General features: G+C 40.8%; 2 protein-coding genes across 7 annotated transcripts in view; one reads left to right on the top strand and one right to left on the bottom strand.

Annotated features, from left to right (window-relative positions):
* CDC40 (cell division cycle 40) overlaps positions 1–12832 on the top strand; it is a 48851-nt gene extending 36019 nt beyond the window's left edge. The window contains exons 9-15 of the mRNA XM_077302140.1: positions 757–802; positions 1525–1626; positions 3505–3620; positions 3852–3985; positions 7887–7963; positions 9043–9187; positions 11550–12832. Coding sequence (XP_077158255.1) covers positions 757–802; positions 1525–1626; positions 3505–3620; positions 3852–3985; positions 7887–7963; positions 9043–9187; positions 11550–11727 — 798 coding nt within the window. The 3' untranslated portion in view covers positions 11728–12832. The remainder of the gene's footprint in view (positions 1–756; positions 803–1524; positions 1627–3504; positions 3621–3851; positions 3986–7886; positions 7964–9042; positions 9188–11549) is intronic.
* Positions 12833–22285: 9453 nt separating this feature from the next.
* METTL24 (methyltransferase like 24) overlaps positions 22286–27384 on the bottom strand; it is a 71101-nt gene continuing 66002 nt past the window's right edge. For all 6 annotated transcript variants that reach the window (XM_077302212.1, XM_077302223.1, XM_077302232.1 and 3 more), the window contains one exon: positions 22286–23834. In XM_077302212.1, coding sequence (XP_077158327.1) covers positions 23520–23834 — 315 coding nt within the window. In that variant the 3' untranslated portion in view covers positions 22286–23519. The remainder of the gene's footprint in view (positions 23835–27384) is intronic.

The following is a 27384-nucleotide window of genomic DNA, read 5'->3' as shown; positions in this document are numbered from 1 at the left end:
ATATGTAGGGTTTTTCACAAGTCATTTCCAATTTAGAAAAACCCTATGAATTAATGAACTCTCAAATGTCCTGTCATTAACAGCCATAGGCCTCACAAACTGAGGGCCTTCGCTTTTTTTTTTATTGAGTAAATCCATCTCATGTTAGTCTTCCTCCTATCCTGCCACCTTCAGCTTTTCCTAGAATTACTGTCTTTTTCAGGGGTTCTGTCTTTCCATAATGTGGCCAAAGTACAATAGCCTTAGTTCAGTCATTTTATCTTCTACAGAGAGTTCAGGAGTGATTTGTTCTAGAAATCATTTATTATTCTTTTTTGGCAGTTCACGACAGTGTCCATAAAACTCTTCCCCAACACAACATTTCAAATGAGTCAACTTTCTTCCCGTCAGCATTTATCATTGTCAGACTGTACAGTTTACAAGCATTCCTGTTGGGTGCATATGTCCCGTCCACTGGACACGTTTCGGCCTCCATAGCTTTCCTCAGTGGTCACATGTACAGAACAGAGAGTCTGACGTATATTTTTACAACCAGCTGTTGTTCTATGAAATTTTAAAAAGAAAACAACACAAATTATTACAGTGGAAATTGATTATAATAATTTGGTTTCTTTCCCTTTTTAAATTTCAGAGAACAGCACCTAGTTGTGAAAAATATATAATTACTAGCAAGAAAGCCCATTGCAACCAGGAATTGTTCACACAATAATGTTTTTAAATAAAGCCTTGATGCTAGTCATTTGTGTTTTTTCTCAGCTCTGGGAAGTATATGGTGAACGAAGATGCTTACGAACATTCATCGGTAAGATCTTTTTTATCATTCTAACAACCTAAGGGAGAGGGAGATTTTCTTTGCTTCAGATGTTTCAAATGATGGAACCAAACTTAAATTTGTGTCTCCAGTGAACATTCTAGAAACCCTTCAAACATTAGATCTCATGTTCTTGAGTTTCTTTTATGGAAAAATGTCTTCACAAAAACTCTGAGAAATAAAAAGAGAAGTCAGATTTTCCCCCTTATAACCAAGGACATTTAATGAGATATTTTTAAATGTGTGGACTACTTTGTTATCTTGCCCCCCCCCCCCAGCAGCAGTGCCTCCTTGTGAAGTGGAAACCCTTCTTCAATTGTAGACGAAATAAATGCACATTAAGCAGTTGTGGAAGTGGCCTTTCACCTCAGATTTCTAGGACACAAAGAACCTGCACAGAGGAAAAATTGCTGCTCAAAATAGAGCTTCTGTAGCATTTCTTCTCGGTCATATTTTTAGAGCTTCTGTTATTGAGAAATTTTTTAGCCTACATAAGTACATCCTCTGCTGAATCAAGAGCTTCTTGTGCATGAAGGTGATGCACGAGATTCTACCAGTGCTGAACTGGAAACTGTATTCTCAGCATTGAACTAATAATTCATAGTCTTTCTTCCTTACTTCCCCTCTCCAGAATGTACCTTGGCCTTCATGTTACAGGCCAAATACAGTTTGCCCCCTGCATTTCTACTTATGCTTCTGGTTTCATTCTATAGGGCACAGTAAAGCTGTTCGAGATATATGCTTCAACAATGCCGGGAGCCAGTTTCTCAGTGCTGCCTATGATCGGTATCTTAAACTCTGGGATACTGAAACAGGTAAATGTATATTCATTTTGCAAACAGTAAAAAAATGTATCTCTGGAAGTGCAAAATCTCATACCTTTTAGATCATGGTGGGCAGAAAGCCATTTAGGAGTGACCATTCACTCTTCAAGCAATTTAATGTAGCTTTCTGCTCCTCCTGCAACACCCTTACAATCACTTTTCCCCTCTTGAGAGTTACCACAACCAAACAGACCTTTCATGCTTAGACTTCTCTATGCAGCCCACTCACCGAGTGCTCTGTTTGGAGTTCAGGAAACCTTTGGAATAGCATTGGGGGTAGTGATGTTTGAAGCACAAATGGGGTAACTAGTGAAAATTGTTCCCCCTTTGCTAACAGAAGTGGCCTTGCACCCAAAGTGATTGAGCAAAGATGGCTTTGAAATTGTCCTGGAAAAAATAGGTGACCATCAGAAATGTAGCTGAATGTTTTTAACCATTTCAGTGAATGCAGAATAGATCTGGCAAATACAAAATCCTGTTACTCTCCTACAGCATGTTAAAACACACACTCCTCCACAGTTGTAAGGTACTGTTGTAGTACAGATAGGCAGTTCTGTCAACATTGGGGAATATTTTTTAGTCCCAGCCTCCTTGTTTAGCAGTACTGTTATGAGCAGTGTCGTTTCCTACACACTCACACAATTGTCCACAACTGCCATACTTTTATCTATTTTCTCTGCATTGTTATCACAACCAACTAGAGTTTAATCAATGACTGAATGTTGGCCATCCCACACTCTGGTCAGTAGGAGGACCACATCCTGGCTTGTAAAGCCTGGTTGGCTGTTAAATCCACATGTAGGAATCCTAGCATGTTCAGTCAGTGTTTGAGCTGCAAAGCATCGGTAGCAGGGAGTACAAAAGCCCCCCCCTCCTGTCTGACTGGGAGTGGCAAAATCTGAGCTGTCCAGTTGGTTCCAGTCATCTGCTGGCAGTTCATTAAGGTTTGGTTAAACTCACTGCACTTGTTGGTGTTGGATGTGACACGGACGCCCCCCAAATGTCACAAAATAGTGAAAAGTGCTGTTTTTATTGAGTATTTTATTTCTGAGGTTTATCTTGTCATGTGAGTCGGTAAACCCTTAGGGCAATTGCCATAATAGAAAGTAACCTTAGATAGCTCGGTAAAGCCAGATGTGTTGAATCACCACGGGCTATTCAGAAACAGTAAAATAAATTTTAAAAGTTAATATAAAATTCGCTACATAGAAGCTCATCATACATCATTTGTCCTAATAGATCTAAAAGTTTAAAGGCTAGAATCTGAGGGAATTATTCACTGGACTTGCATTGTCATTACAAAGGACAGAAACTTTGCCAAAGATACAGTAGTGCTTTGGTCAACCTCTGCCAATAAAAATTGGAATCTTTTTAAAATCAACCAACACAGGTTCCAGGACATCCAAGCATACCTATACGTAGCATCTTCTGGAGAAAGACGTATGAACTAGTGCTCACTTGGGTTAACAGAGTAAGGACAAAATCTACAATTAGATGGGATATTTTTGCATCTTGACAGGAATGCAAATGGTATCTAGCCAGCATAAACACATAGCAATACCTACATTAATGTTGATGTGGGAATCATTGGAGCCAAGTCAAATAGTGGGGAGAGCACAATTCTATATATGGTCATTAATCACTAAACCAGTTTTACTTAACCCCATTAATTAAAATGTGGAGGGGTGGGACTAAAAGTGATGTTTCTCATTCAGTAGGTTAAGCTGTTGGAGTATAAAGATCAGTAATTAGACTTTAAGGAAAATTATTTTGATCAATTATGTAAGACCAATTTCTAATCTAAGGGCTATAAAAGTGTGTGGATGTGTTGAGTGGCATCCCAGTCCATGGATTTGTCTTTTCCTTTAGGACAGTGTATTTCAAGGTTCACCAACAGAAAGGTTCCTTATTGTGTCAAATTCAATCCCGATGAAGATAAACAAAACCTTTTTGTTGCGGGAATGTCAGATAAGAAAATTGTTCAGGTAAGCCAGATATTTAGTGATCTTTACATATTTTTTTAAAAATGAAAAGTAAATTAGCTTGTCATTTGCTAGAATGCCTTCACCATACTTAAAATAATATGTTTACTCTAATACTAGAAATCTGCACTCAAACACTTGTTCTCCTGTTCCAGAAAATGTACAAAGCAATGCATGTCTGTTGTGTCTTATTGCGTGGGGAATACATGGAACTGTGTTCTACTTATCTTACAGTGGGATATTCGAAGTGGAGAAATAGTACAGGAATATGATAGGCATTTGGGCGCTGTCAACACCATTGTGTTTGTGGATGAAAACAGACGATTTGTCAGTACATCTGATGACAAGAGTTTAAGAGTCTGGGAATGGTAAGTGGAACTCTGTGCCTGATACTAGTTGGATGGGAGGAAGGATAAAACTGCCTGGTTTAACTTAGGGATAGGGGAATGCAATTGGCCTTATACTCATTTTCCCCCTTGCTATGTTCATGGTGCCATATAGGTATCTATTTGATTTAAGCTGCTGCCTTGTGAGTTTGTCAAACTAGTGTGCAGACTATGGTTGCTTGACTTCAGTATCTTTGAAGCTAGTGCTGATGTAGCAACTGAGCATTCCGTTTCAGAGTCACTAGATTACAGTCTATCTTCCTCTCCCTTGTTCACATTCAAACATATACCGGTACATATTCACCCTTATACCCTAGTTGGAGTTGTATTTGAAGTTACCTGTAGGTAGTTTCAGTTGGAGTACGCTTATAACCAAAGTTGACAGTCATCAGATGTGTCATGCTCAGCCACAGAAGAAAGAGAAAGGGAGTATGTAATGCCTCTGCTAACTTCCATAGCTATTACATCTGCATCAGCCCTAAGATGAAATCTTGCAAGAATACTAGGGTCAAAATGTGGCAAAAAGTAAGGAGGCCGTGTTCCTGTGTCAGACTATGTCCAAACAATGAGTGCCAAGGTGCAAAAATCCCCACATGCTTTCATTTCCAGGACTGAGATAGGAATATAGATGCATTTCTGGTGGTCAAATCTCTTTTTGGGGGGGAGGGGGGTGGATTGAACCATTGCAATAAGTGGCTGTCTTGTTTGTGTCGTAGTGGACTGTTGACACTGAGGAAAGAGCACCACCTGCTGGTCCATCAATCCCAGTTAATGACTTCTGTTTAATGAGCTCTTGCTGTCGGATGAGGAATAAACCGACATGTAGTTTATAATAATAACTAGGCATTGTGACTTCACTAGAACGATGTTCCAAGAAAGAGTGCTATATATCTGAACAGCAAGATTGTTTTGTAACTGGAAACAGTTGATTATGCTACTGATACAGGTTTAGTATGGGGCAGTTCCCTCAAGCGTCCTAGCATATAAAGAAAAGTCATGCCTGCATTTGCTAAGGACTGGAGGATTAAAATATACTCTGTGAAGGCTGGGTATGAAGTATAGAATGAAAATCAGTTGAATTTGTTTGGTGTGCTATAATAAGCAATGGGACTGTAAACGCTGCAGATTCATGACATTTTTAAAAGTTTCAAGTCTTGAAACAAGCCAAAAGAACTGGAGATAGTTTGATTACTTTGGATTTATATGGGTGCATGGTTATATGGACAAAATTAAGGCTCAGTTAACCTTCATGAGAGCATTTACATTCCATCCAATTTGCTGTTAATTTGATATATGTAAATATTATAGTGGTTAATGTAGCTGCATAATGAATGCTTTCTGCATTGTTAAGTTTTCAATGCCATCCATAAAGCTGGTAAGAACATCATGCCTATATTCTGTGCTGGCAATCACAATCATCGCGAGTCTGTAAAGTATTAGCTGAGCAAAATGACTAGGGGTGTGTAGTCGTGTCTACCTGAACCAGAAATATACCAGAAAAACACCTTATTGCTATTTTTAGGGTATATTTTGGCATTCCAAAAGTATACGGGATTTTTGGGGAGAACAGAAAAAGTATCCCACACACACACACACACACACACACAAAATCCCAAATATATTCAGGAAGTACCAGCAAATCTTGAACAACAAGTAGAGGCTCCCACCCTTAGCTGGGGGAGTTTAAAGGGACTGCAAAAGACAGCCCTCAAAACTTCCAAGGGTGGGGCACTCTCCCTGCTGCCTTGTCCAACCAAACTGCCAGAAAAGACCTCAGCTGAGCCTGTAGGAAGAATTCTTTGGGCCCAATAGATTAGAGATAAAATACTTATATTAAGTAACAGAATTGTTCGATAGTTTTAGGTGAAGCCACCCTATCAGTGTTTTTAGTAATCTTTGAACTGTGACCTGTTAGTTGTCACTTATAAAGAAGATGATGTCTGAACCTTAAGAACTAATTTTTTGAACCCAAAATTTCCCTTACTTTTTTTTAACCCAATATGCCAAGCAGGGAAGATTTATGGATCCCCCAATTTGGGTGTTACCTTTTATAAACAGGAAAGGAGAGGGAAATGAAAGAGCTCATGAGCATAAGGTGACTATTATGGAGGAGCAATGTCTAGAAATCCAAACTGTTAAACCACAAGACTGAAAGTATATCATACAGTGAATATGAAACATCATCTTAATATTTTTATACAGAATGGCCCATTATATCACATGCTAAGATCATACTCTGGAGAAAAAACTGAACCCAGTTTGAGACTTGGGCCCTACAGTGGTTCAAGGTCATAAGCAAATCTGGCTGTATTGCTTAGATTTTGAATATATTTTGCTGATCAAATAAGTGAGCTGAATCACAGTTCACTTATTCCTTGTTGTAGGGAGACAGGGAGCTTTGTACGCCCCAGTCTAAATTGAGATTTTTTTTGCCACAGAAAGTAACAAGTGAATAGAGCCTAAATCCGAGCTGTATTGAATAAACCCTGTGTGATACCTGTATTGATCTTCAAGAAGCTGCAACTAAATTGCATTAAATTTCACCTTTTTCTGAAAATGTCAGGACATAATATATTGAGAACCATTTCTCAGTATCAAAATGTATGACACAAAATAAGATCTATGTGGAGGAATGAGAGAATGATGTTACAGTGTTGAACAGATGTTGTTACAGATACATTGGAAGAATTTTTCCCAAGTCTGACATGTGGCTCGTTCTCGGGAGCTCCTGGATGTTGTTTATGGAGCTAGAGAGCCTATTTCTGTGATGATTTTGAGATTTTCAGATATGGTAGGCTAAGTGGATGAAGCAGATCCTTTGCTAATTAAGGGTTGTGAGAAGACTAGTTGGAGCAGCCAGCAAAGAACTTTGTGAGGTTCTACTTAATGCAGAAGATGAACACAATTGAGGCATTTGATGCAGTTACTCCAGCCCATTGATTCCAGTGAGTTTGGCCTAGAGCAGCTGCACAGGGTTACACTGTTAATCTATTACAATTGTTGTGTCATTAACACAATACAGCTGTGAAAGAAGGAAACATTTTAGTAGATGACTTTAAATTTCTTCTGGCTACATATGCATGAGTATACATGTGAAGGAAGCCTCTTCTACAGCACCTGTATCTCACTGCTGCTGAGAGCTCTTCTTCTGTGGTCATGAAAGAAACATTAAAAGGAAGGCAGGAAAAAGCCAGAGCACGCCTGTCATCCTTGGATTCAGTTCACTGAACTCTGCCTCCCTTCTCCCTCGGAGCCAGCTGTGACTTATAAGCAGGATAAAAATATAGTAATGATTTTACAGCTTTATTTTGCATTGTCCTGAAATTGATTATTACATGCTGTTCTACCTGAAGCAGTTGAGAGCTGGTTAAAAACTAGTAAGTGACCTGACAGTGCCATGTAACTATGTTCAGGATTGCTGATATTGTTGTTCAAAATATATCCTTTAATTGGAGCATGGCAGGGAGAGGGATGAAAAGAAACATAAAAATACAGAGTAGAAAGGGACCCGCTGGAAATTCACAACTACCACCCCTACCCAAGTGACTCTTGCTCTATGCTCAGAGGAAAGCAAACAAAAACTTCCAGAATCTCCCTGATTTTCCCCCTTATAACCAAGGACATTTAAGACTGAGCCAGTCTGGCCTAAAGGAACATTCCTTCCTGAACCCAGAGTAGCAATCAGCATTACCCTCGGCATGTAGGAAAGAGCTTATTAACTATGACCAAGTTAAACACTCAGATACTGGCCTCATGTGCTCCAGTGCACTAGGTCTGCCATCTAGACGTGCTTCTCCGCACCATTAATCCTTGGTTTCAACAGTGGGATAATTACACAGCTCAGTAATGTTTTTGTCATTCATATACATCTCTTCTTTTACAGGGACATTCCAGTCGATTTCAAGTACATAGCAGAACCAAGTATGCACTCAATGCCAGCAGTGACTTTGTCTCCAAATGGTAAGCTAAAATATCTTGCTAGGCCATTCATTCTCTGAAATACTGTTCATGTCCTTAATGCTTTATATTTTACATTTGGACATTCCATATTCAGATTGTAAATATGGCAGAACAGCTGAATAGGTTACACTTTGGCATACTGCCAAAGACCTGTAGTCCCTTTCCTGCTATAATATGTGCAATGGATAAAGACCCACAAGTACCCCTGCTATTGGAAAGGAAATTTGGTAAACCTACTGGCCCCTGCCCATGTCCAGAGCTCAGGGAAGAGTGAGGGAATTCTCACTGAGGTAGACCAATAAACTCCAAAGTTAACATGATCTCACAGGAAAAGATCCTGCTTCTCCTCCAAGGTCAAGCACACATTTTGGTTGTCTGTCAGAACTTTTTAATGTTCATGCTTTTCTTAAGTTTTCATGATCTACCACCAGTGTTGTTTTGTCCTTATTTAAAACATTAGTCTTCAAAGATAAATTATTAATGGCCAGTTTGGATGCTAGAAGTTTTTAAAGGGGTGCAAATGCACAGTGGGTACGATAAGTTTTTTAATACAGGAGGCAGGGAGCTGTAGTTATAATATCCAATCAAATCTACCTTTATTCACCTTCCTTGTCAGTCTCCACAAGTGCTAGCTTTGAAACTCAGTCCCGTCACAGCATCTTTCTTTGTGCTAGCTCCCTTCATCTTCTATTTGTGTTCTCCATCTTGAATCCATCATTCTCTTCACACACACCCTCCTCCATCCTTTTGTTAACCTTCCATTCCTTCTGGGTGGTTAGTTATTCGACACATGCATTTTCAGTGTTACCTCTGCAGATTTAGCTTATTTTATAGTTAGAATTGGTTTCAACTTTAACAATTGAACCAACAGTGCAAGAGAACCTAGTAGGTAAGGGGTCAACAGAAGTCATACATTCTGCAACATTTGACATTTGTTATGGGATATGTATTTAAATATTCAGCACATGGTGGATATCTGTTGTGATTCTAATAATTAATGAGTCAGAGTTCTAAAAATCTAAGTGCAAGAATTTATTTCAAGGAAGCTGACTTCTGTATTGATCCCTTTACTCTAACAGGAAAATGGCTGGCTTGTCAATCTATGGACAATCAGATTTTGATTTTTGGCGCTCAGAACAGATTCAGACTAAATAAAAAGAAAATTTTCAAGGGTCATATGGTGGCAGGTTATGCTTGTCAAGTTGATTTTTCACCTGACATGAGGTATGTTTTCTTTAGTTCTTAAGCTGACTGTGTACAGTTCACCATTCCTATTGTGGTTTTTTAATCAAGCATTGTACTCTATCTTGGGGTAAAAAAAATCTCCCTGTAAACTATCCAGTATATATACTGGTCAGGTTATTTATGTTTTTAATGATGATGATGATAAACAACTTAATAGAACAGCCTTCTAAGACAAGCTCAGGGTAGTGTATGTACATTATCAGTACATTAACAAAACCAATTAATAAATTAGAAACAATAACAAAGTGGCGACATGTCATCATCTGCCAAAAGGTTCATTCCTGCTGATGAGTTTCTCAGGCTGGATATTAGTAAAAGGGGTGTTTTTTGTCTGGGGTGGGGAGCATAGAGATTACTGAATCATTGGTCCCAACCAAAAGCTCAGTGAAAGAGCTCCATCTTAGAGGCCCTGTGGAACTGTGCCCACTCCAACAGGGCCCTGATCTCCTCTGGGAGCTCATTCCACCAAGTAGGGGCCAAGACTGAAAATATCCAGGCCCTTGTTGAGGCCAGGGACTACCAACTGGTTGGAATTTGTCAAAAGAAGTGCTCTCTGGGGGCCATAGGCAGCAAGGCAGTCCCTTAGTATGCTGGGCCCAGACTGTGAATGGCCTTAAAGGTAAGTACCAGAACCTTAAACCTGATCCAGAATTCTATCAGCAACCAGTGCAACTGTCAGAGTACAGGGATGATGTGGGCCTTCTACAATGTTCCAGTGAAGACCCAGGCAGCTGTGTTCTGTACTAATTGTAGTTTCTGGGATAAGGGAAGCCCTGCGTAGAGCAAGTTACAGAAGTCCAATCTAGAGGTGACCATTGTATGGATCACTGTGGCTGGATGCTCTGGAGCCAAGTAGGACGCTAGTAGTTTGGCTTGTTGGAGATGGAAAAATCCCAGCTGCACTACTTTAGTGATCTGCGCCTCCGTGGTAAGGGAGATGTTGAAGATTATGCCCAAATCTGAGTGCACAGGCATAAACACCCCATCCAGGGTGGGTGATCACGCTTCCTTATTTGGCCCTTTCCTACCCAGCCACAGGACCTCTCTCTTTGAATAGTTGAGTTTCAGGTGACTCTGCTTGATCTATCCCCATCACTCTGGGGATGAATCCAAGCGGCCATCCATCAGAAAGTAGAACTGGGTGTCATCTGCATATCGATGGCACTCCAGCCCAAACCCTCGGACAAGCTGGGCAAGAGGGTGCAAAAAGATATTAAAGTTGGGGAGAGGACCGTGCCCTGAAGTACTCCACAAGGGTGTTGACAGCAGCACAATACATTCTCCACAAGCGCAGCCTTCTGTACGCAACCCTCCCCCTTTCAACAGAACCAATAACTTTGGGAATGGGTTAGAATTAAGGGACTTCCTTGTCTTAGGTTGATGCTGAGCTTAGCTATCCCATGTTTTCCAAACCATTGCCAACATCACCTGGGCAGGTAAATGCGCATATCTTGTCTCAGGAGAGCACACCAAGAATAGATTTTGGGGGCGTTGGGATTAGCATAATATATATAATATATATATATGGGATTAGCATAATATATTTTATTATATTGTTATACTGTTACATTATTCTGTTATATGGTTACAACCACTGTTATTAATTACTGTATGTTTTAACGAAGACTGTTTCATGTATCGTTGACTAGTTTTAATGTAAACCGCCCTGAGCCTTCGGGGAGGGCGGTATATAAATCTAAATAAATAAATAAATAAATACAATATATTGATCGGTTTTTAATGGGTTTTAACTATGGGTTTATTGTAACATTTTTATTCTGTAAACCTCCGTGAGCCTAAGGGAACGGTGGTATAAAAGTTTAATGATAATAATATAAAATCTGTGTATTACAAAATCTAAGAGACACTATCAAGCAGAAAGTTATTGGGATAGCATTTCATGGACACAGGGATCACAGATTTCTTTTGTCTCCCCTGAAGTTCTTTCTGATCCCAGGAAAATTTATTTCTGAGGTCACACAACTGGCATGAACATGTAGTCATGTGGGTTAGGATGCTACAGTGGGGAGGAAGAAGGGGACAAAATCTATCTCTTTTTTCCTCTTCCTTCAGTGAAGGGATAGACAGGTGATATTTGTCTATGTTCCTTTCATCTTTTTCAACATTCTGACCCAGTTGGTTATTTGTCTGTGTATTTTTGCAGTAGTGGCCTTCTGGGATTGAGGGAGAATGCAGGAAAGGTCCTAATGGATCATGGAATCCTGTCCATTGTTTCTAATATTCTGTTACAGTTGGTTGCATCTGCTTTTAGTGTTAGACATGTTTAATTTTGAGTTTATTTTTATAACTGATCTTTAAAGATATTTTCTTTTTAAAACAGTTATGTGATATCAGGAGATGCAGATGGAAAACTCAACATCTGGGACTGGAAGACAACAAAACTCTACAGTAGGTTAAAAGCCCACGACAAAGTCTGCATTGGTGCAGTGTGGCATCCACATGAAACATCAAAGGTGATCACATGTGGGTGGGATGGCCTCATTAAACTATGGGACTGAAAGTTCTGTGCACATGCTATCTTGAGAATGCTTCAACAAGGCATGGTGTGAAAGGCTTCCATCCTGGTGAGGATTACATCCTGTAAGAATCTGAAAATGGCCACATGAAATGGACGGAAGTGGGAGTTTGGGGATAATATTTAGCTATTGAAAACCATTAAACTCGGATATTTCTGTGTGATTATTTAAAGAAGCTGAAATAAAGACACAGCAGGCTTTGCCCTGTTTGGTAAGTGCACAATTTGTAAGTGTACAGTTCTTCATATCAGCATTACATTATAAATACTAGTTGGCAGTATTCTTCCATTTCCAGTTACATAAGGTGTCACTGAAATTGTGTTCTATATAAAAGAAATTCATTACCCAAAATAATTGGTGTATTTAATAAAAATTATTAATTGCAGTAAAATGCACTCAGAAACACATACTGTAAGCAGTTGCAGTTTCAGTTTCATGTCCTCAATTCAGTTTTTGCTCATGGGAAAATTTACCCCTAAATCCAACACCATTTGGGGGAGGGGGAGGTATCCAGTGAATCATAGAAACAGGGCATCTAGCTGCTGTAGTGCCCAGGAAGTCTCTTCCCCAGTTCTATTATTTTGGGATGGAGAGAACTCTGCCTAGGTCATTCTTCCCTATCATTCTGGTACACAAAAGTTTTCCTGTGCATTGGGGTCTTTTGTAGAGAGGGGTACCTGCTTGTCAATTTTCTTGATGATAATGGGTTCCCTTTTATAAGATTCTTATTCATCTATTTGCGTTTTACAATAAAGATAAAGAAATCCAAATAACTCTCTTAACAAAAAAAACAAACCTCCATATACAGTTTCATTGTAACCCCCTCCCCACATTCACCCAGCAGGATTTATGTAGAAGCTACTGTTAATGAATCACAGCTTTTTATAAGTGTACCTCAAAGAAGATGGAATTGGAAGCAGCAGCAAGCTTTATCACTTGTCCACCCACATTTTGTAAATAGATGGGCACTTTAATATCTATTTTTATTTTATAAAAATGTTTTGTGTGCAAAAATGCTGTATATATGTGTATCTTTTTTAAAGAAATTATTTTTAATAAATGTATTTTATGAAAAGACATACTTCAACATATTCTAGTCTGTCTTTATTAAATCTAGATGTTATAGTTTGCTGCTGTGTCAGTGTGAGTTTATCTTTCTTTTATAATACTAAAATATTACAGCAGTATTACCCAGTACGAAATTGGAGTAATTTAAGAAGGTGGAATTTTTCAAAGCTTTCTTATAATCCATCAATAATGGAGGGAGGAAAATGTGGACAGGACTGTTTATATCTGCATTTAAGATGACAAAATTACAATTCTCCTATAATCAGTAAGCCCCATATATTTTCCAAAAAGTCACTTGCTACCTGATTGGCCCTCCCTGAGGGTGTGCCACCAGTATAGACAGGACACTCTGCCAACGAGGGCCAGTCAGCTCAAATTGCATGCAGATAACTCACTCACTACCTGTTCCCCCCCCCCCCAATATTCCTCCATTAGGAGACGGCTTTCAGCCAGGAAGGGCCTGCCCTGGTAGTTTAGACCCAATCAGGAGAGAACCCTCAGCCAGGAAGGGCTAATAAGTGATCAGCTCTCTGCCTCTGACCTTCTGCCAGCTTCAAAAGTTTGCTGGGTGGAAGAGGAGCCAGCCTCATAGTATGCCTTATGACCAGTAAGTAGTCTTGGCCTCTTTGAACTCAGAGGATATGGGGAGGAGAGCAAGCTGCATTCTGGAGTAGCCTCTGTATGCTTTCTGCAGGGGGGAGGGGGCTATGGGAGGCCCAGAAATGCCTTACTACTGGTCCTCTGGGACCAAGGGCAGCCAGGAAAAGCCTTTACCCTGGGAATGTTTACTCATGAGTAAGTCATGGTCTTCAGCCAGGAATAGCCTGCCTTGGTAGGTCAGCCCAAATCAGAAAGCTCCCAGCCAGGGAAGCCTAATAACTGGTCAGCTCTCCACCAACTTCCTGCCAGTTTCAGAAGTTTGTTGGGTGGAAGAGGAGCCAGCCTCAAAGCACGCCCTGCTGCCAGTAAGTTGCTGTGGCCTCCAGGCCTCTTTCAACTCAGAGGACTGGAGGAGCAATCTGCCTCCTGGTACTGCTTTCTGAAGGGTGGGCTGTGGGAGGACTAGAAACAGTCCCATGCCAGCCCTCTGGGACCCAAGGCAGCCAGGAAAAGCCTCTGTCCTGGGAATTTTTACTCATGAGTAAGTCAGGTGAGGTTTGCAATTTGTAATCTGAGGAATGCTTTGAGGGTAACCACCACAGACAATTGCAGCAGGGAAAATAATGCTGATATGGGTGGGACTGGGAAGATGTACACTTTCCCTTTCCATATGGGTACCACCTTGGTCTTGCTGCAGTCTTTCCAAGACCATTACAACAATTGCATGGAAGATGGGGAAACTGTTGAGGGGGCACAGAAGCACCCCTGGGGACACACTGAGGGCGGAGACACTGTTTTCCAGTAGCTCCTTCCTACCCTGTTTATCACTACTCAAAGGAGTCTGAGTGGCTTATAATTGCCTTCCCTTCCTCTCCCCACAACTGACAACCTGTGAGGTGGGTGAGGCTGAAAGAGCTTTGAGAGAAACTGCTCTGTGAAATTGCTCCACATGCTCTGTGAGCTGTTTCTAACAGGACTCTGACTAGCCCAAGGTCACCCAGCATGTGGAGGAGCAGGGAATCAAATCCAGCTCACCACATTAGAAGCTGCTGCTCTTAACCACTGCACCAAGTTGTACAAATTACCATTGCCATAAAGAAATGTAGCTAGATCATAAACAGAAGAAGCTGTTGCAGAAGGATGGTATGAGTCTTTTAATTGCTCATTGACAGTTATGGGATTCTTTTCCTTTAAATTTGGACCTGCTGGCCAATGGCTTTGAGCAATCATAGGAGAGAGAAATTCAGGTATTCCCTACATGGAGAGGTGATTGTGTGCTTCATAAGGTTTGTAATTTGAAAAGGGAAGAATGCTTTTGTCTACTGTTCTCTCTTTCTCTGTATGTGTGTGTTTGTAGGAGAGGAGTGCTACACATCCCCCCTTCCCTGTTCCAAGCAGCTGTTTCCTCCACTGGAACTGATCCCTGCAGTCCGTAGAGGAGCTTTCACTCTGGGGGTTCTCCAGGTCCCACCTGGAGGCTGGCATCCCTTAACAGTGGTGAGGATGCTAGCCTCCAGCTGGGACCTGGAGATCCCACTTCTCAGATTAATCGAAGCCTGAAGCATATTTCTGGGGGTTCTCAATCGTAAAAAAGTTGAGAAAAGCTGACACAGGGACAGTAATTGAGAAAACCTCAAGTTTTTTTGCCTACCAAAGTTTTCATGGTTTATTGTATCATACAAATGTTTTTGATTTTCTTTGATATTCAACTGAACTGAAGGATGTACAGACTGAAAGTTTTTCAGTTCTTCAAGAAAATTTTGCTATAGTTTCATTGATGAAAGAAACAGCGACAAGCTTATGGGTAATTTGATATTTATTGCTATTAGCAATTACTGCCACACAGCATTTCTCTTTGTTTCCCACCTGGAGTCTGGCATCCCTGCACCTCCATGGGATCCGAAGCTAGAGAGTTCCCCCCTCCCAAGTAGCCCTTTTCTCCATGGGGATTGATCTCTGCCCAGCCTGCCCTTTAGGAGATGGGTATTGGTGGAAAGAAGGCAGCCAACTACCCCTATGACCTATGTAGATGGTTGTATGGGTTTGGGGGTAGGAGGGCCAGTGCCCCTCCAAGCCAGCTATTTTCTCCAGGAGAACTTAAGCCTTCCTTCCCTCCCCATTCTATCTCTTTTTATCTGTCTCATCTTCCTGAAGGTTTCCCGGCCCCCACCTGGAAGCTGCCAACCCAGCTGGGTGCATATGGAGGAAGAGTCAGGAATCAAACAGTCTACACTCTAAGGAGTCTGCTACTCTTTAACCACTTCACCACACTGGATCTCAAGATGGAGCAGGGGAGGAAGGAGGGCCAGAACCCAGGGAGGTCACAGCACAGGTGTATGTGCTAGCACCCATTGTATTCTTTGGTGCAACGGGCTTTGCCTCTAGTACAATATAATTCATAGCTGCAACCTCAATCTGGCTCAAACATCTCAAACTTGTGACTCCAGAATTGGTGTAAGAAAGAGTTCTTTAAGTCATTATGATTCAAAACATTTCTGAAATGGAGCTTCATTATATAACCTGTTTTGGAGGCTTTCCCCCACTAAAGGAGAACAAAACATTGGACTTACCTGAAGGTTTCTTCTCTTCAGTGGGGCTAAGTCCTTCCACAGTAAAAAAAAATGGATTCTAGCAAAAAACATGTAGTTATTATGTTGGTGTAGATGGTTGAAAGTTTGGATTGATAACGTGTTGGTTTATTGGAGGGTCAGGGTAATCTATGCCTGGAAGGACATCGTGTCTTAGTCCTGGAAAGGCATACAAATTTGCATAGCTCTGCCTGGAGCAAAAAGTGGCGTAACCTAACCAGTTTTGGAGGCTTCTTTCTCATGATAAAAAATGAAAATTGGGGTAACACTGTAAAGAAACATGAAATGTTCTATTTTGGAATAGGTAAAATATTAAGGCAAGGGCTTTCACATTCAAAATGTGTAGCATGAAAAGTTTGAGTACTAGTTCAGTTTTTCCAATGGAAAAATGAGGCAATTATAATAACACTGGAAAAAAAGTTTAACTTAATATCCAAACATACTGCCAGTGAAGCCTTCTACCTTCAGCTTTTGTCTTTTCCATCACTCTAGTCCCAAAATTAAAGCTACATGTGCTTCAGTAGCACAGGATGCAGCAGTTTGCAACTCTTTTTAAAGTATTAGGTATATTTGCAGTTTTTCTTATATATTTATACACATTCCACAAATATGCCAAATACAATTTTATATGCTGACAAAGCTAAAAGTAATGTATTTAGGGCTTTCTCAGCCTCACCTACCTCACAGGGTGTCTGTTATAGGGAGATAAAAGGGAAGGCGATTGTAAGCTGCTTTGAGACTACCTCTGGTAGAGAAAAGCGGCATTAAGAACCAACTCTTATTTTTCTCCTCTTCCTTGTCTTCTTAGAGTGGTTTCTCAGTGGAACAGGCTCCCTCGGGAGGTGGTGGGTTCTCTATCTTTGGAAATTTTTAAACAGAGGCTGGATAGGCATCTGACAGAGGCTGATTCTGTGGCCGGTTACAGTGGATGAGCAATAGGGATGTGACGGTCCTGCATAGTGTAGGGGGTTAGACTAAATGACCCAGGATGTCCCTTCCAACTCTAGTATATGATTTTATGATTCTTAAATCAGTACAAGAAGTTTTGGTGTGATGGGAAAATAAGGCATATATTTCAAAAAACCACTGAGAAAAAGACTTCTCATGACTTCAAAATATCCAGAAATAACATTATCTTCAAAAGCCATGTGAATTACATATGTATTTTTCTAAATAGTTTCCTTACAAGATGTTCCCACAGGAAAAGACACATCTTCACATAAGGTAATGTGCATGAACCTATAGTGATTGAGAAAGTCTACCTAAGAGTTTCACAATTCAACCTAAAACAAACTGACATGGCATATTGGAAAGCCATTCTTGTTCCATAAAAATAAATGTACTGTTCATGAGCAGCTTTCAAAAACAACAACTTTAGAAAAAGCGAGGTGAATTAAAAGATGTTCACCCGAATCACCTAAAATGTCTTGTATAAAAGTGATACTATATATGTATGGTTATGCTTAAAAGTATATGGGATAGGCATCTAATTGAAGGCAGCCAATGTGAAGACTAGGGATGGGCATGAGCCTAAAAAAGTCACCTTGGTTCAGGATGGCCCATGAACCAAACCCCAAACTGAGCCAACAGGGTTCAACTCAGCTAGTCCGAGCCAGTCTGGAGAGTTCAGTTCCACCTTTTTCTGGGTCATGGCAAAAGAGAATGGGGACCCTTTTGGAAGAGACTTTGCTTCCACCTTTCTGCTGGCCATGGATTGCCACAACTGGGAGAAAGGGGGCAGGGATCACCTGGGAATGATTAAATGGCTGCAAACCATTTAAACATTCAGTTTTGTTCCCTGCTGCTTGGAAGAGGGGGAGTGAAATGGAAGGGTTTAAAAGCTCGCAGCCATTTAAACCTAAGCATTGAGTGGGTCAGCTGTTAGGTTTAAACGGCTAGCAGCCATTTAGCCCTTTGGTTTTGCTCCCCCCTTTCAATGGCTGATAGCCGTTTAAACCTTTTATATTGCTCCCTCCATTGGGGGGGGGGACTAAAGAGTTAATATGGCTGGCCCTGAACTGCCAAACCTGTCCAGGGATGGCATCATCCCCAACATTTACCAGACTTTTGGCAAGTTACTGGACTGCAAAGGCAGGAAACAAACAGAATCAAATATTGTTGGAAGGTTTGGGCTAGGAACAAAAAATGAAGTGGGAGAGTGACTCATATAATTCTGTGAAGAAAACAAATCTGTTCACTGAGCAGACAATTGTATATATGGACATTAATGGATGGCCAATATAGAAGCCAAATAGATTATATAATCAAAAGCAGAATATGGAGAAGCTCTGTCCTGTCTGGTATAACAAGACTAGGAGCTGACTGTGGTACAGTCTCTGAATTGTTCATGTCAAAAATTAAAATGAAGCTGAAGAAAAACATCATCATATTCAGAGTGCCAGAATACAACAAACTATTCCTGGGGAGTTGAAAGACCATTTAAAGAATAGGTTTGCTTTACTAAGTTCAAACAAATGGAACCAGAAGAACTATTCTCCTAGGACAACACTTGAATTTGATGGCACGTAATGCCCACACACAATCCCCTCCAGGAGAGGCAAATCAACTACAAAGAAGTCCACTTTAGACCACTAATATCTTGCTTGAATCATCTGGCTTGAACCATACTGTTTTCTGGTGCCTATAAGAGGCATCCAATACTGCACCAAGATTTGCAGGAAGGGAAATGTCAATAGCATACTAATAATATATCTCAAATCCTCGGGTGCCCTGTAGTGTCATGCAAGCATTAATAGCCCTAAGAGACACAACTGCCTCTTGAGCACTCCACAAGGTAATTCCCATGCCCCCCCCCCCAGAAGCTTTCCATGGGCAAGATCCCTCCTACAACTGAAATACTATGCTTTTGATTTTCGGAAACATAGCAGTTCATATACATAAGTGTTTTTTTTAATGTATACTGCAGCATTTGAAATATATCTTGGAACTGGCTTAAGCCAAAATCATTTTAGTTTGCCTTTCTGAGGCCAGATGCATAGACCAGTGGTGTGCTGTATGACTTAAAGCCCTGCACAGTGCCCAACCAAGGATGGCCAGACATTTGACAGCCAAGCACAGAAGGCACAAAAGCTAAATGTGCAGTTAAGGATAGCGTTTGTTTTACATTTCATTTCAATTCATTTCTTAACAGTCTTAAGGCAGTATTTTACTTAGCTATGAGGTCTCTGTGGTTTTAAAAGGCTCAGGGGAGCAATATAAATTGTCTTGCTTCTGTTAGTGACCATCTCTGCCTCTTATTGTTTCAACAGTCTTTTACAAATAAGTTGACACAAAGTATAGAACAATGTTCAGTCCTACAGCAAACAAAACACATGGTTCTTTGTTAAAGAAGTAGACCCCAAAGCAGCAATCTCAAGCATATGCGACAGCTTAGCCTAAGTTGCCATGGGACTCTCTTCAAATGGGGCAAAAAGGATCTCAGGTCAGCAACAGCAGCAAGATGTCAGCTACCTCACTCTCCAGCACACACGAAATGTAGACATTTGTTTTTACCTTGGCTTTTTATGTGTTGTAGTTCCTTGCAGAGACAAAAGCATTCTATTATCTCAAAGGTGGGAGAAATGCGACAAAGAACTCAAGAGAAGGATAAATGGGCAAGAATGCACAAAAGTGTTAGGGTGAATTAATAAAACAAAGGCTTACACTTTTGGTCTCCAGCTGGTTAGGGATGCCAGGAGCATTCTGCGTCTGTCTTTTCAAGAGAGGGAGGGGAGTTGGGGAGGGAAACTGAGAAGAAGAAACACAGAGAAGGCCAAAATATATCTGCTAGAGCAATGTGAGTATACAGAAGGTGCAACATCTAGCCTAGTGGCAGGAAGGCAGACACAATGAAACCCATATGCACCAACCAGGTGTGCTTATCATCCACACAAAAAGCATACTCATCATTATGACATCCCTCCTGTCTACAGGTCCCTTCCTGCATATTTTCATACATTAAATAATCCAATGCTTAGACACTGCTTTATGCAAGCGTGATTAAGCCTCTTACCAACTGCTTGGACAGGTGGAAGGTTCAACAATATTCCCGGTGCCAAATGACTGCTCCTGTCAACTCAATCAAGCTGAGCCAATGGCCCACGTTTCACTCCGTTGCCCTAAACATTCTTTGGAGTGGGAGTTATACCTTACCCTGCGAAGGAAACAGTTTCACTCTGATATGAGGCTGATGTGTTTTATTCTTGAGGATAAGGACCCTAAGATTTCTGTGGCTGTAGCAATCTTTATCTGCAAAGCTTTTTATTTAAAAAAATATTTAGCATTTTTATGATTCTCTGGAATAGTTTTTCTTTGTCCTTGTGTAGTTATTCTTTATGCCAATAAAGGTGTTTGTTGTTGTTGTTGTAATTATTTGTATTTAGATGCCCATCAGAATCTGAGGTCTAAGCAGCAATTTACTTAGTGTCAGCCTATCTGCTACTGGGGTATTGCTTCTCCATTTGTTTCTGAATTGCGTAGTGTCTTTTTAACCTCATTCTGAGTCAATTCCATGCTGCCGGACCATACCATTGTGGCACATGATGTTACCACAATTTAAAAAATGCATTGGGTTCTATAGTTCTTGCCTAGATTCTTTGCTGATATCAAAGTGAGTGTGTGTGTGGATTGTGTGCATGCATGCAAGCAAGGTACCAATTTCTGTACTCTGCAAACTTTTCAGAATCTTAACAAAAAAATCATCCACGTGAAAATACAATTGGTTGTGTGTGTGTATAAGGGAGAGGTACAGGTTAATATGAGTCAACAGAGCAGCGGTTCTCAACTGCCGCCGCTCCATGACTCCTACAGCAGGGGCAGTGGTATGTGCACTCACGCAGCAGCTCACATGTGCACACGCCACCATTGCTCCCGCTGTAGGAGTCATGGAGTGGCAGCAGAGGTGGCCAGAGTGGTGGTGGCATGGCACTGGCCTCCTCAGCACTGCCTCAGAGCTTACTGAGGCAGCACCGAGGAGGCCAGCGTCACAGGAGAGGTGGCGGCAGTGGCCGGAGTGGCAGTGGCAGCAGCGGCACGGTGCTGACCTCTTCTGCACTGCCTCAGTGAGCTCCAAAGTGGCACAGAGGAGGCCAGCACCATGCCGCCGCCACAACCTCCCGGGAAAGGCCAAACGACCCCTTGGAGGTTGGCAACCCCCAGGTTGAGAACCACTGAGCATATCATTTTTCATGCTGTCATCTTAGAACCATTTATTTTTGTACATATTGGGAGCTTCTTATTTACTTAAGGAACAATGGGCTTGTTCTCAGTTGTGCAGATGGGAATCCTCAATTGTGCAGGTGGCAATCTTATTCCTTACCAAACTTTGAAAGGTTCTACTGACCTTGGAGACCAAGTCATATGAGGAAAGGTTGAGGGAGCTTGGTCTGTTTAACCTGGAGAGAAGACAACTAAGAGGTGATATGATAACCATCTTCAAATACTTGAAGAGCAGTCATATAGAAGATGGAGCAGAGTTGTTTTCTGTTGCCCCAGAGGGTCAGACCAGAAACAATGGTTAAAATTAATTCAAAATAATGTTCAGCTAAACATCCGGAAGAAGTTCCTGACAGTTGAGCAGTTCCTCAATGGAACAGGCTTCCTCGGGAGGTGGTAGGTTCTCTTACTTTGGAAGTTTTTAAACAGAGGCTAGATAGTCATCTGACAAAAATGCTGATTTTATGAACTTAGGCAGATTGTGGGTGGGCAGGAAGGCATGTGCCAGGGTTTGTCTTTTGTGGCCCTTCCTTGCATACCCAGGGAATTGCTAATTGCCACTGGATTCTGGAGATTTTTGGTGATCACTTGGGCATGAAATGGATGCCACTGTGGGTGGGCAGATAGTTGTGAGTTTCCACACTGTGTAGGGAGTTGAACTAGATTACCCTGGAATCCCTTCCAACTCTATGATTTCATCATTCTATTACCTGAGTAATACCATGGAATGATTGTACCCACTTGCAGTTTATTTGTACCTGTTTGTAGTAACCCACTGAATTATTGTAGCGGCTTGCATTTTATTTCTTATCACATACACTATTAGTTCTGAATTATGTAACTGTACCAACTGTGGATGAGGGAAGTTCAAATTCTTTTGTCAGAACCTGCAAAAACAATTTAATGTAATCTACCACTGGGAAGTAATCTAGGTCTGCTCTTTTCAGCACCATCCCTTTTACTGTGTAATGTATCTTTATTTTGTCGGCCTATTTTAATTTGTAGTTTTGTTTTGTGCCGATTCTAATAGCCAGCATTCCACTGGAACAAAACCATCCATACACAGCATAGGATTTTCAATCATGCTTTATATTTGATCAGAATCAGATTCACTTCTGTCTTTAATGGAAAAGGTGATGTGACTAGATTTGATTTATAATTCACTCGTATCTTTTTGCATATTTAAAGTACAGTGTGTATTAACTGAACCTGGCACTGGGAATTAACTTACTACTTGTAGCAAAATAGAATTGGTCTGATAATAAACATCTTCACAACCCATAATACATTCTTTGATTTATAGTATCTGCTGTAGGTGAAATGGTTTAATTGTGAGCTATGGCAGAAATGTTCAAGAATAAGCAAATTTTACCATTTCATAGATGATAAAATTTTGGGATTAGATCAGTTGTTTTTTTGTAAACAGTTGTCAGTTATAACAAAGACTACGAGGAACCCTCATTTCTTTCATCCCATACCCAAAGAATGAAATATAAGAAAAGAAAGCCCTAGGGCAGGGGTGGCCAAACTGTTGCTCTCCAGATGTCCATGGATACAATTAACATGAGCTCCTGCGACCATCGTGCTTGTAGTCCATGGACATCCAGCGAGCCAAAGTTTGGCCACCCCTGCCTTAAAAAGATATCAGTCCCCATAATAAGCATGAAGAGCCTCTTCTGGCGCAGAGTGGTAAGGCAGCAGACATGCAGTCTGAAGCTCTACCCACCGAGCAGTGATATCAGGGCTCTCTCAGCCTCACCCACCTCACAGGGTGTCTGTTGTGGAGAGAGGAAAGGGAAGGTGACTGTAAGCCGCTTTGAGCCTCCTTCGGGTAGAGAAAAGTGGCATATAAGAACCAACTCTTCTTCTTAAAATTCAGACTACTTCTTCCAAGATACAGACACAGGCCTTTCCAGTTTGGGGGATAGTACTGGGAAAACCAAAAATCCTGGCATGTATCCAACAATTCACAGAACCTACCTGCTTCCCCCTCCTACTGCAGTCTACTGACACCCACCCAAAAAAAGAAAGTTTGGGGGGTTACTAGACCCTCAGGAACGATATGAAAAGCAAAGCAGGGAGTCTGTATTAGGATAGTAAAGCAGCATAAATTATCACCACCTCTTCTGAAGGCACAAGTCCTCTCAGTCTTCAGCACTGCATGGTTGGATGCATGCCTGTTAGAACAGATAACACAGCTTGGGTCCTTTGCAAGTTCAGTAACTTGACAAAAGCCTTCAAAGCCATCCACAAGATCATTGCTGATCATGATGATTCACAGTTCTCTCCTGTAGCTGAGACTTCCTATTTCCATCTTGTATTCACCCAGCTCAGGGTATAGCAGCTACTTGCATTGAAGGCCTCCCTTTTTAGAAATATTTGTGGCTTCGTTATGTCTTTGTAAGTGTGAAAAAGCTTGAAATCCTTCAGTTCTAACTCTTTCAGAAGACTGTACCAGTACCGAACTACAGTGCTGTCGTTACCGCTGACCTCAAATCCAGGCCAATGAACATGGATTTCAAACACCAGTTGTCCAATCTGTGGCACAACATCTTCCAAGATAAGGTTTTCTAAAATTTTCCACTCTGCGCTTTCCATATCTGCTTTGAGGACATCAATCTGTTAAAATGTAACAAAAACATAATACATTAAATAAGCAGGTTCTAACAATATAAACCAATATTTTCATGTTACAGAAAAAACAACAGCATAATTGGGACAGTTGGAGAGAATGCTATGAATATAAGAAGAACCTTGCTGCATCAGCCCAGTGGTCCATCCATTCCAGTATCTTGTCACACACAATGGCCAACCAATTCCTCTAGAGGGCCAACAACAGACCATAGAGGCTTCCTCAATGTTGCCTCCTCACTCTGAGAATGTAGAGGTTTAGTGCCTCTAAATGTGGCGGTTTCCCTCAGTCACCATGGCTAGGAGCCACCGATAGACTGATCTTCCATGAATCACCTTGTAAACCTATTTATTCCTATGACCATCACTACATCCTCCAGCAGTGAATACTACTTTCTGTGTAAAGTAGTATTTCCTTTTGTTCATCCTTAACCTACTACCAATCAGTTTCATTGAATGCCCTTAAATTCTAGTATTTTGGGAGAGGGGGAAAATGTTTCTTTGTCAACTTTTCCCACCCAGTGCATAGTTTTATGAACCTCTGTCATGTCCCCCTTAGACTTCTAAAAAGTCCTAGACTTTTCAGCCTTTCCTTTGACCCCCTAATCATCTTGTTGCCCTCTTTTGTACTTTCTCCAGCTCCGCAAAGTCTTTTTTGAGATATGATTACCAGAGCTGGCCACACCATAGATCTATGCAGGGGCATAGTAATATTGGCAGTGTACAAAAGGCAAGTGTGGGTGTTTATTAGCATTCATGTCAGAGCTTCCCTGTCTTCATCCAGATCCACAGCTGTCTTTCCAGAAAAGAAAAAAGAGCCCATCTTGGATGACAAAGAAAAGCATGTGCTCATCATAACGGTCCATATGGTGATAATCTTTCAGTTTTGCCAGCTCAGTTGTGTTGCCTGGTATTTGCATGATTTTGTTTCATGTCCTCTTCTTAACTCTTAAATAGCGTTTAAATCTGCTTACATTAATTCAATTATGGCCAGTGCATATAAGGCAACCCCGTTTTTGGAAGATGTGTGAAGCCATGCCATGTGCTGAATGACTGTCTCTGGGCAGGAGACTTCATCATACAGACTGATTGTTTACCTGGGTGCCCTTAACCTTGTGGACATAGATGGTGGCATGGCAAGCAGAAAACCCTCCAGTCTCCTGGAGAAGCTGTCGCACACATACAGTTTGACCTCTGAAAAGAGCCACCAGCCAAATTTCTGCATAGATGTATAACAGAGAAACAGCTGCATCTGATGTTAGCAGATGCTAGTTGGTATGATGCAGTTCTACAGACAGAAGGATATGTACATTAATTTACAGTGAATACAGATTACTCTTGCTGAAATGTTATGAGTACTTGAATATTTTTTGTACTTCCTGCACTTGTGCATTAACATTCATTTAGCCTCTGCTCATAGAAATGCTAATGCTCCTGCTTCTGAATAGCAGAAATGTGTTCATTATGTTCCAGTATCAGAGATTCCACAGAGCATTGTCTGTTCACTCTGAAAACCATCACTATGCATCTAAGAACCTTTACAGTACCTAAAACATAACAGTCCAATCCTAAACAGAGTTACAGACATATCATTAGAAATACAATTTCTAACAACACTACAGCTGTCTCAGCCACCAAACTGTGCCATTTTGTTTTCATCTGTAACCACTTCAGATATCATGACAACTTGTTCCTTCAGATCAATGGTACAGCCATGGGCACCCACATGGCCCCTCAATATGTTAACATCTTCATCTTCATGGCAGATTTGGAGCAATGCTTCATAAATGCTCACCCATTCACACCTCTCTTATTACGATTCATTGATGCCATTTCTATCGTTTGGATTCATGGTAAAGAAGCCCTGGATATTTTCCACCAGGCATACAATGACTTTCACTCCTCCATCAACGTGATAATGAACCAATCTATGCAAGCAATACATTTTCTGGACACTACTGTAAAAATAAACAATGGATGCCTAGAAACCACCTTATATTGACAATCTACTAACTGACAAATGTACCTGCTACCATCCTAAACATACCAACAACCAATTGTATACAGCCAGGCTCTACACTACAACCACATCTGTTCCAATCCCACAGACAGATACTCACCTGATAGATCTACAACAAACCTACTTGGAACTAAAGTACCCACCCAATGAGATCAAGAAACAGATTTAAAAAGTCAGAAGGATACCCAGAGAAAACCTGTTGGAAGACAGACCCAGAACATCACTTGTGGTTACTCAGATGCCAACTTTGCTGCCACATACACTCCAGCAACACAATCACTGGACCTACACCATCAAAGGTGTATTCACATGCTTATTTTCTAACACTGGATATGTCATTAAATGCCAATAATGCCCCTCTGTTCTCTACATAGGGAAAACAGGTCAAAACCGTCCACCAAAAAATTAATGGACACATGTCTGACATAAAAAAATCACAGGACTGAAAAATCCTTCAACCTTCCAGGACATTCAATAAGGGACCTCAAAGTAGCTGTTTTATTGCAAAAAACTTAAAGAACAGACTAGAAAGGGAGACTGCGGAAATGCAAGTTATTACAACGCTCAAAACAATGGAATACCCAGGACTCAAGAAGGACTGGGTGTGCTAATTTCATTCAATTCTTATATCCACATTCCTTACAATTCCCTCCTCTTTTTATTTTATTTGGGACAATGTGACTGTAATGTGATGTAGGTAAAATGTAATGTAATTCAGAATCTAACTCTCTGGTCTCAGGGCAAAATAACAAACCAAGCACCTTGTCACTTGGGGGGGGATGTTTCCATGCTTGGGTGGAGACGGATGGAGCATTAATTACTAACATAAGAATTACCATATTGCATAATTTAGATATTATGACACAGTTTACTAATTTGCCACTAATTTACCTTTTCTTTATATCTGCACTCTCATGATCCTTGTTCCATTTTGTCTGAGGAAGAGTGCATGCACTCAAAAGCTCACGCCTTGAATAAATCTTTATTGGTCTTAAAGGTACTACTGGACTCAATTTTTGTTGTGCTACTTCAGATCAACACAGCTACCCACTTGAATCTAGCTTACACACTGATTAGATCAGTGGGAAATTAATTAAGCAACATTTTTTTCTAAATCAAAATGTTGAAGATTTCAGCTTTCCTTGACACAGTATCCATCTATATTTCACAGTGCATACAACACACTTCTGGCATTTAACCATATTTATAATTTAAAAATCAGTTTGTCTGAAAGGTAGAAAGCTGTTTCCAGCTTCTCCTCTGCATTCTGATAACAGATAGCTCCAGAATTTCTACACATCACTGGTTATTCCTTCAGTGATATACAGAGTAGATTCCTGCTTGTTATTTATTATTTGTATCTTCAGTTATAATTTTATCCCACCAGCCTTAGGTTCTTCCAAAAGGCAGTAACAAAAGTACGTGACATACAGGAACTCATAACTCAGTTGGTCATATTCTGCTGCCCACCTGCAGGTCCTAACTGACGAAGCGAAGACCACCGCCAGTGTGATGTGA

Source organism: Paroedura picta, chromosome 1 (assembly GCF_049243985.1).
Source record: "Paroedura picta isolate Pp20150507F chromosome 1, Ppicta_v3.0, whole genome shotgun sequence".
Lineage (NCBI taxonomy): Eukaryota > Metazoa > Chordata > Lepidosauria > Squamata > Gekkonidae > Paroedura > Paroedura picta.
Note: the sequence above shows the minus strand (reverse complement) of the source record. Positions and strands in the feature narration are given on the sequence as shown.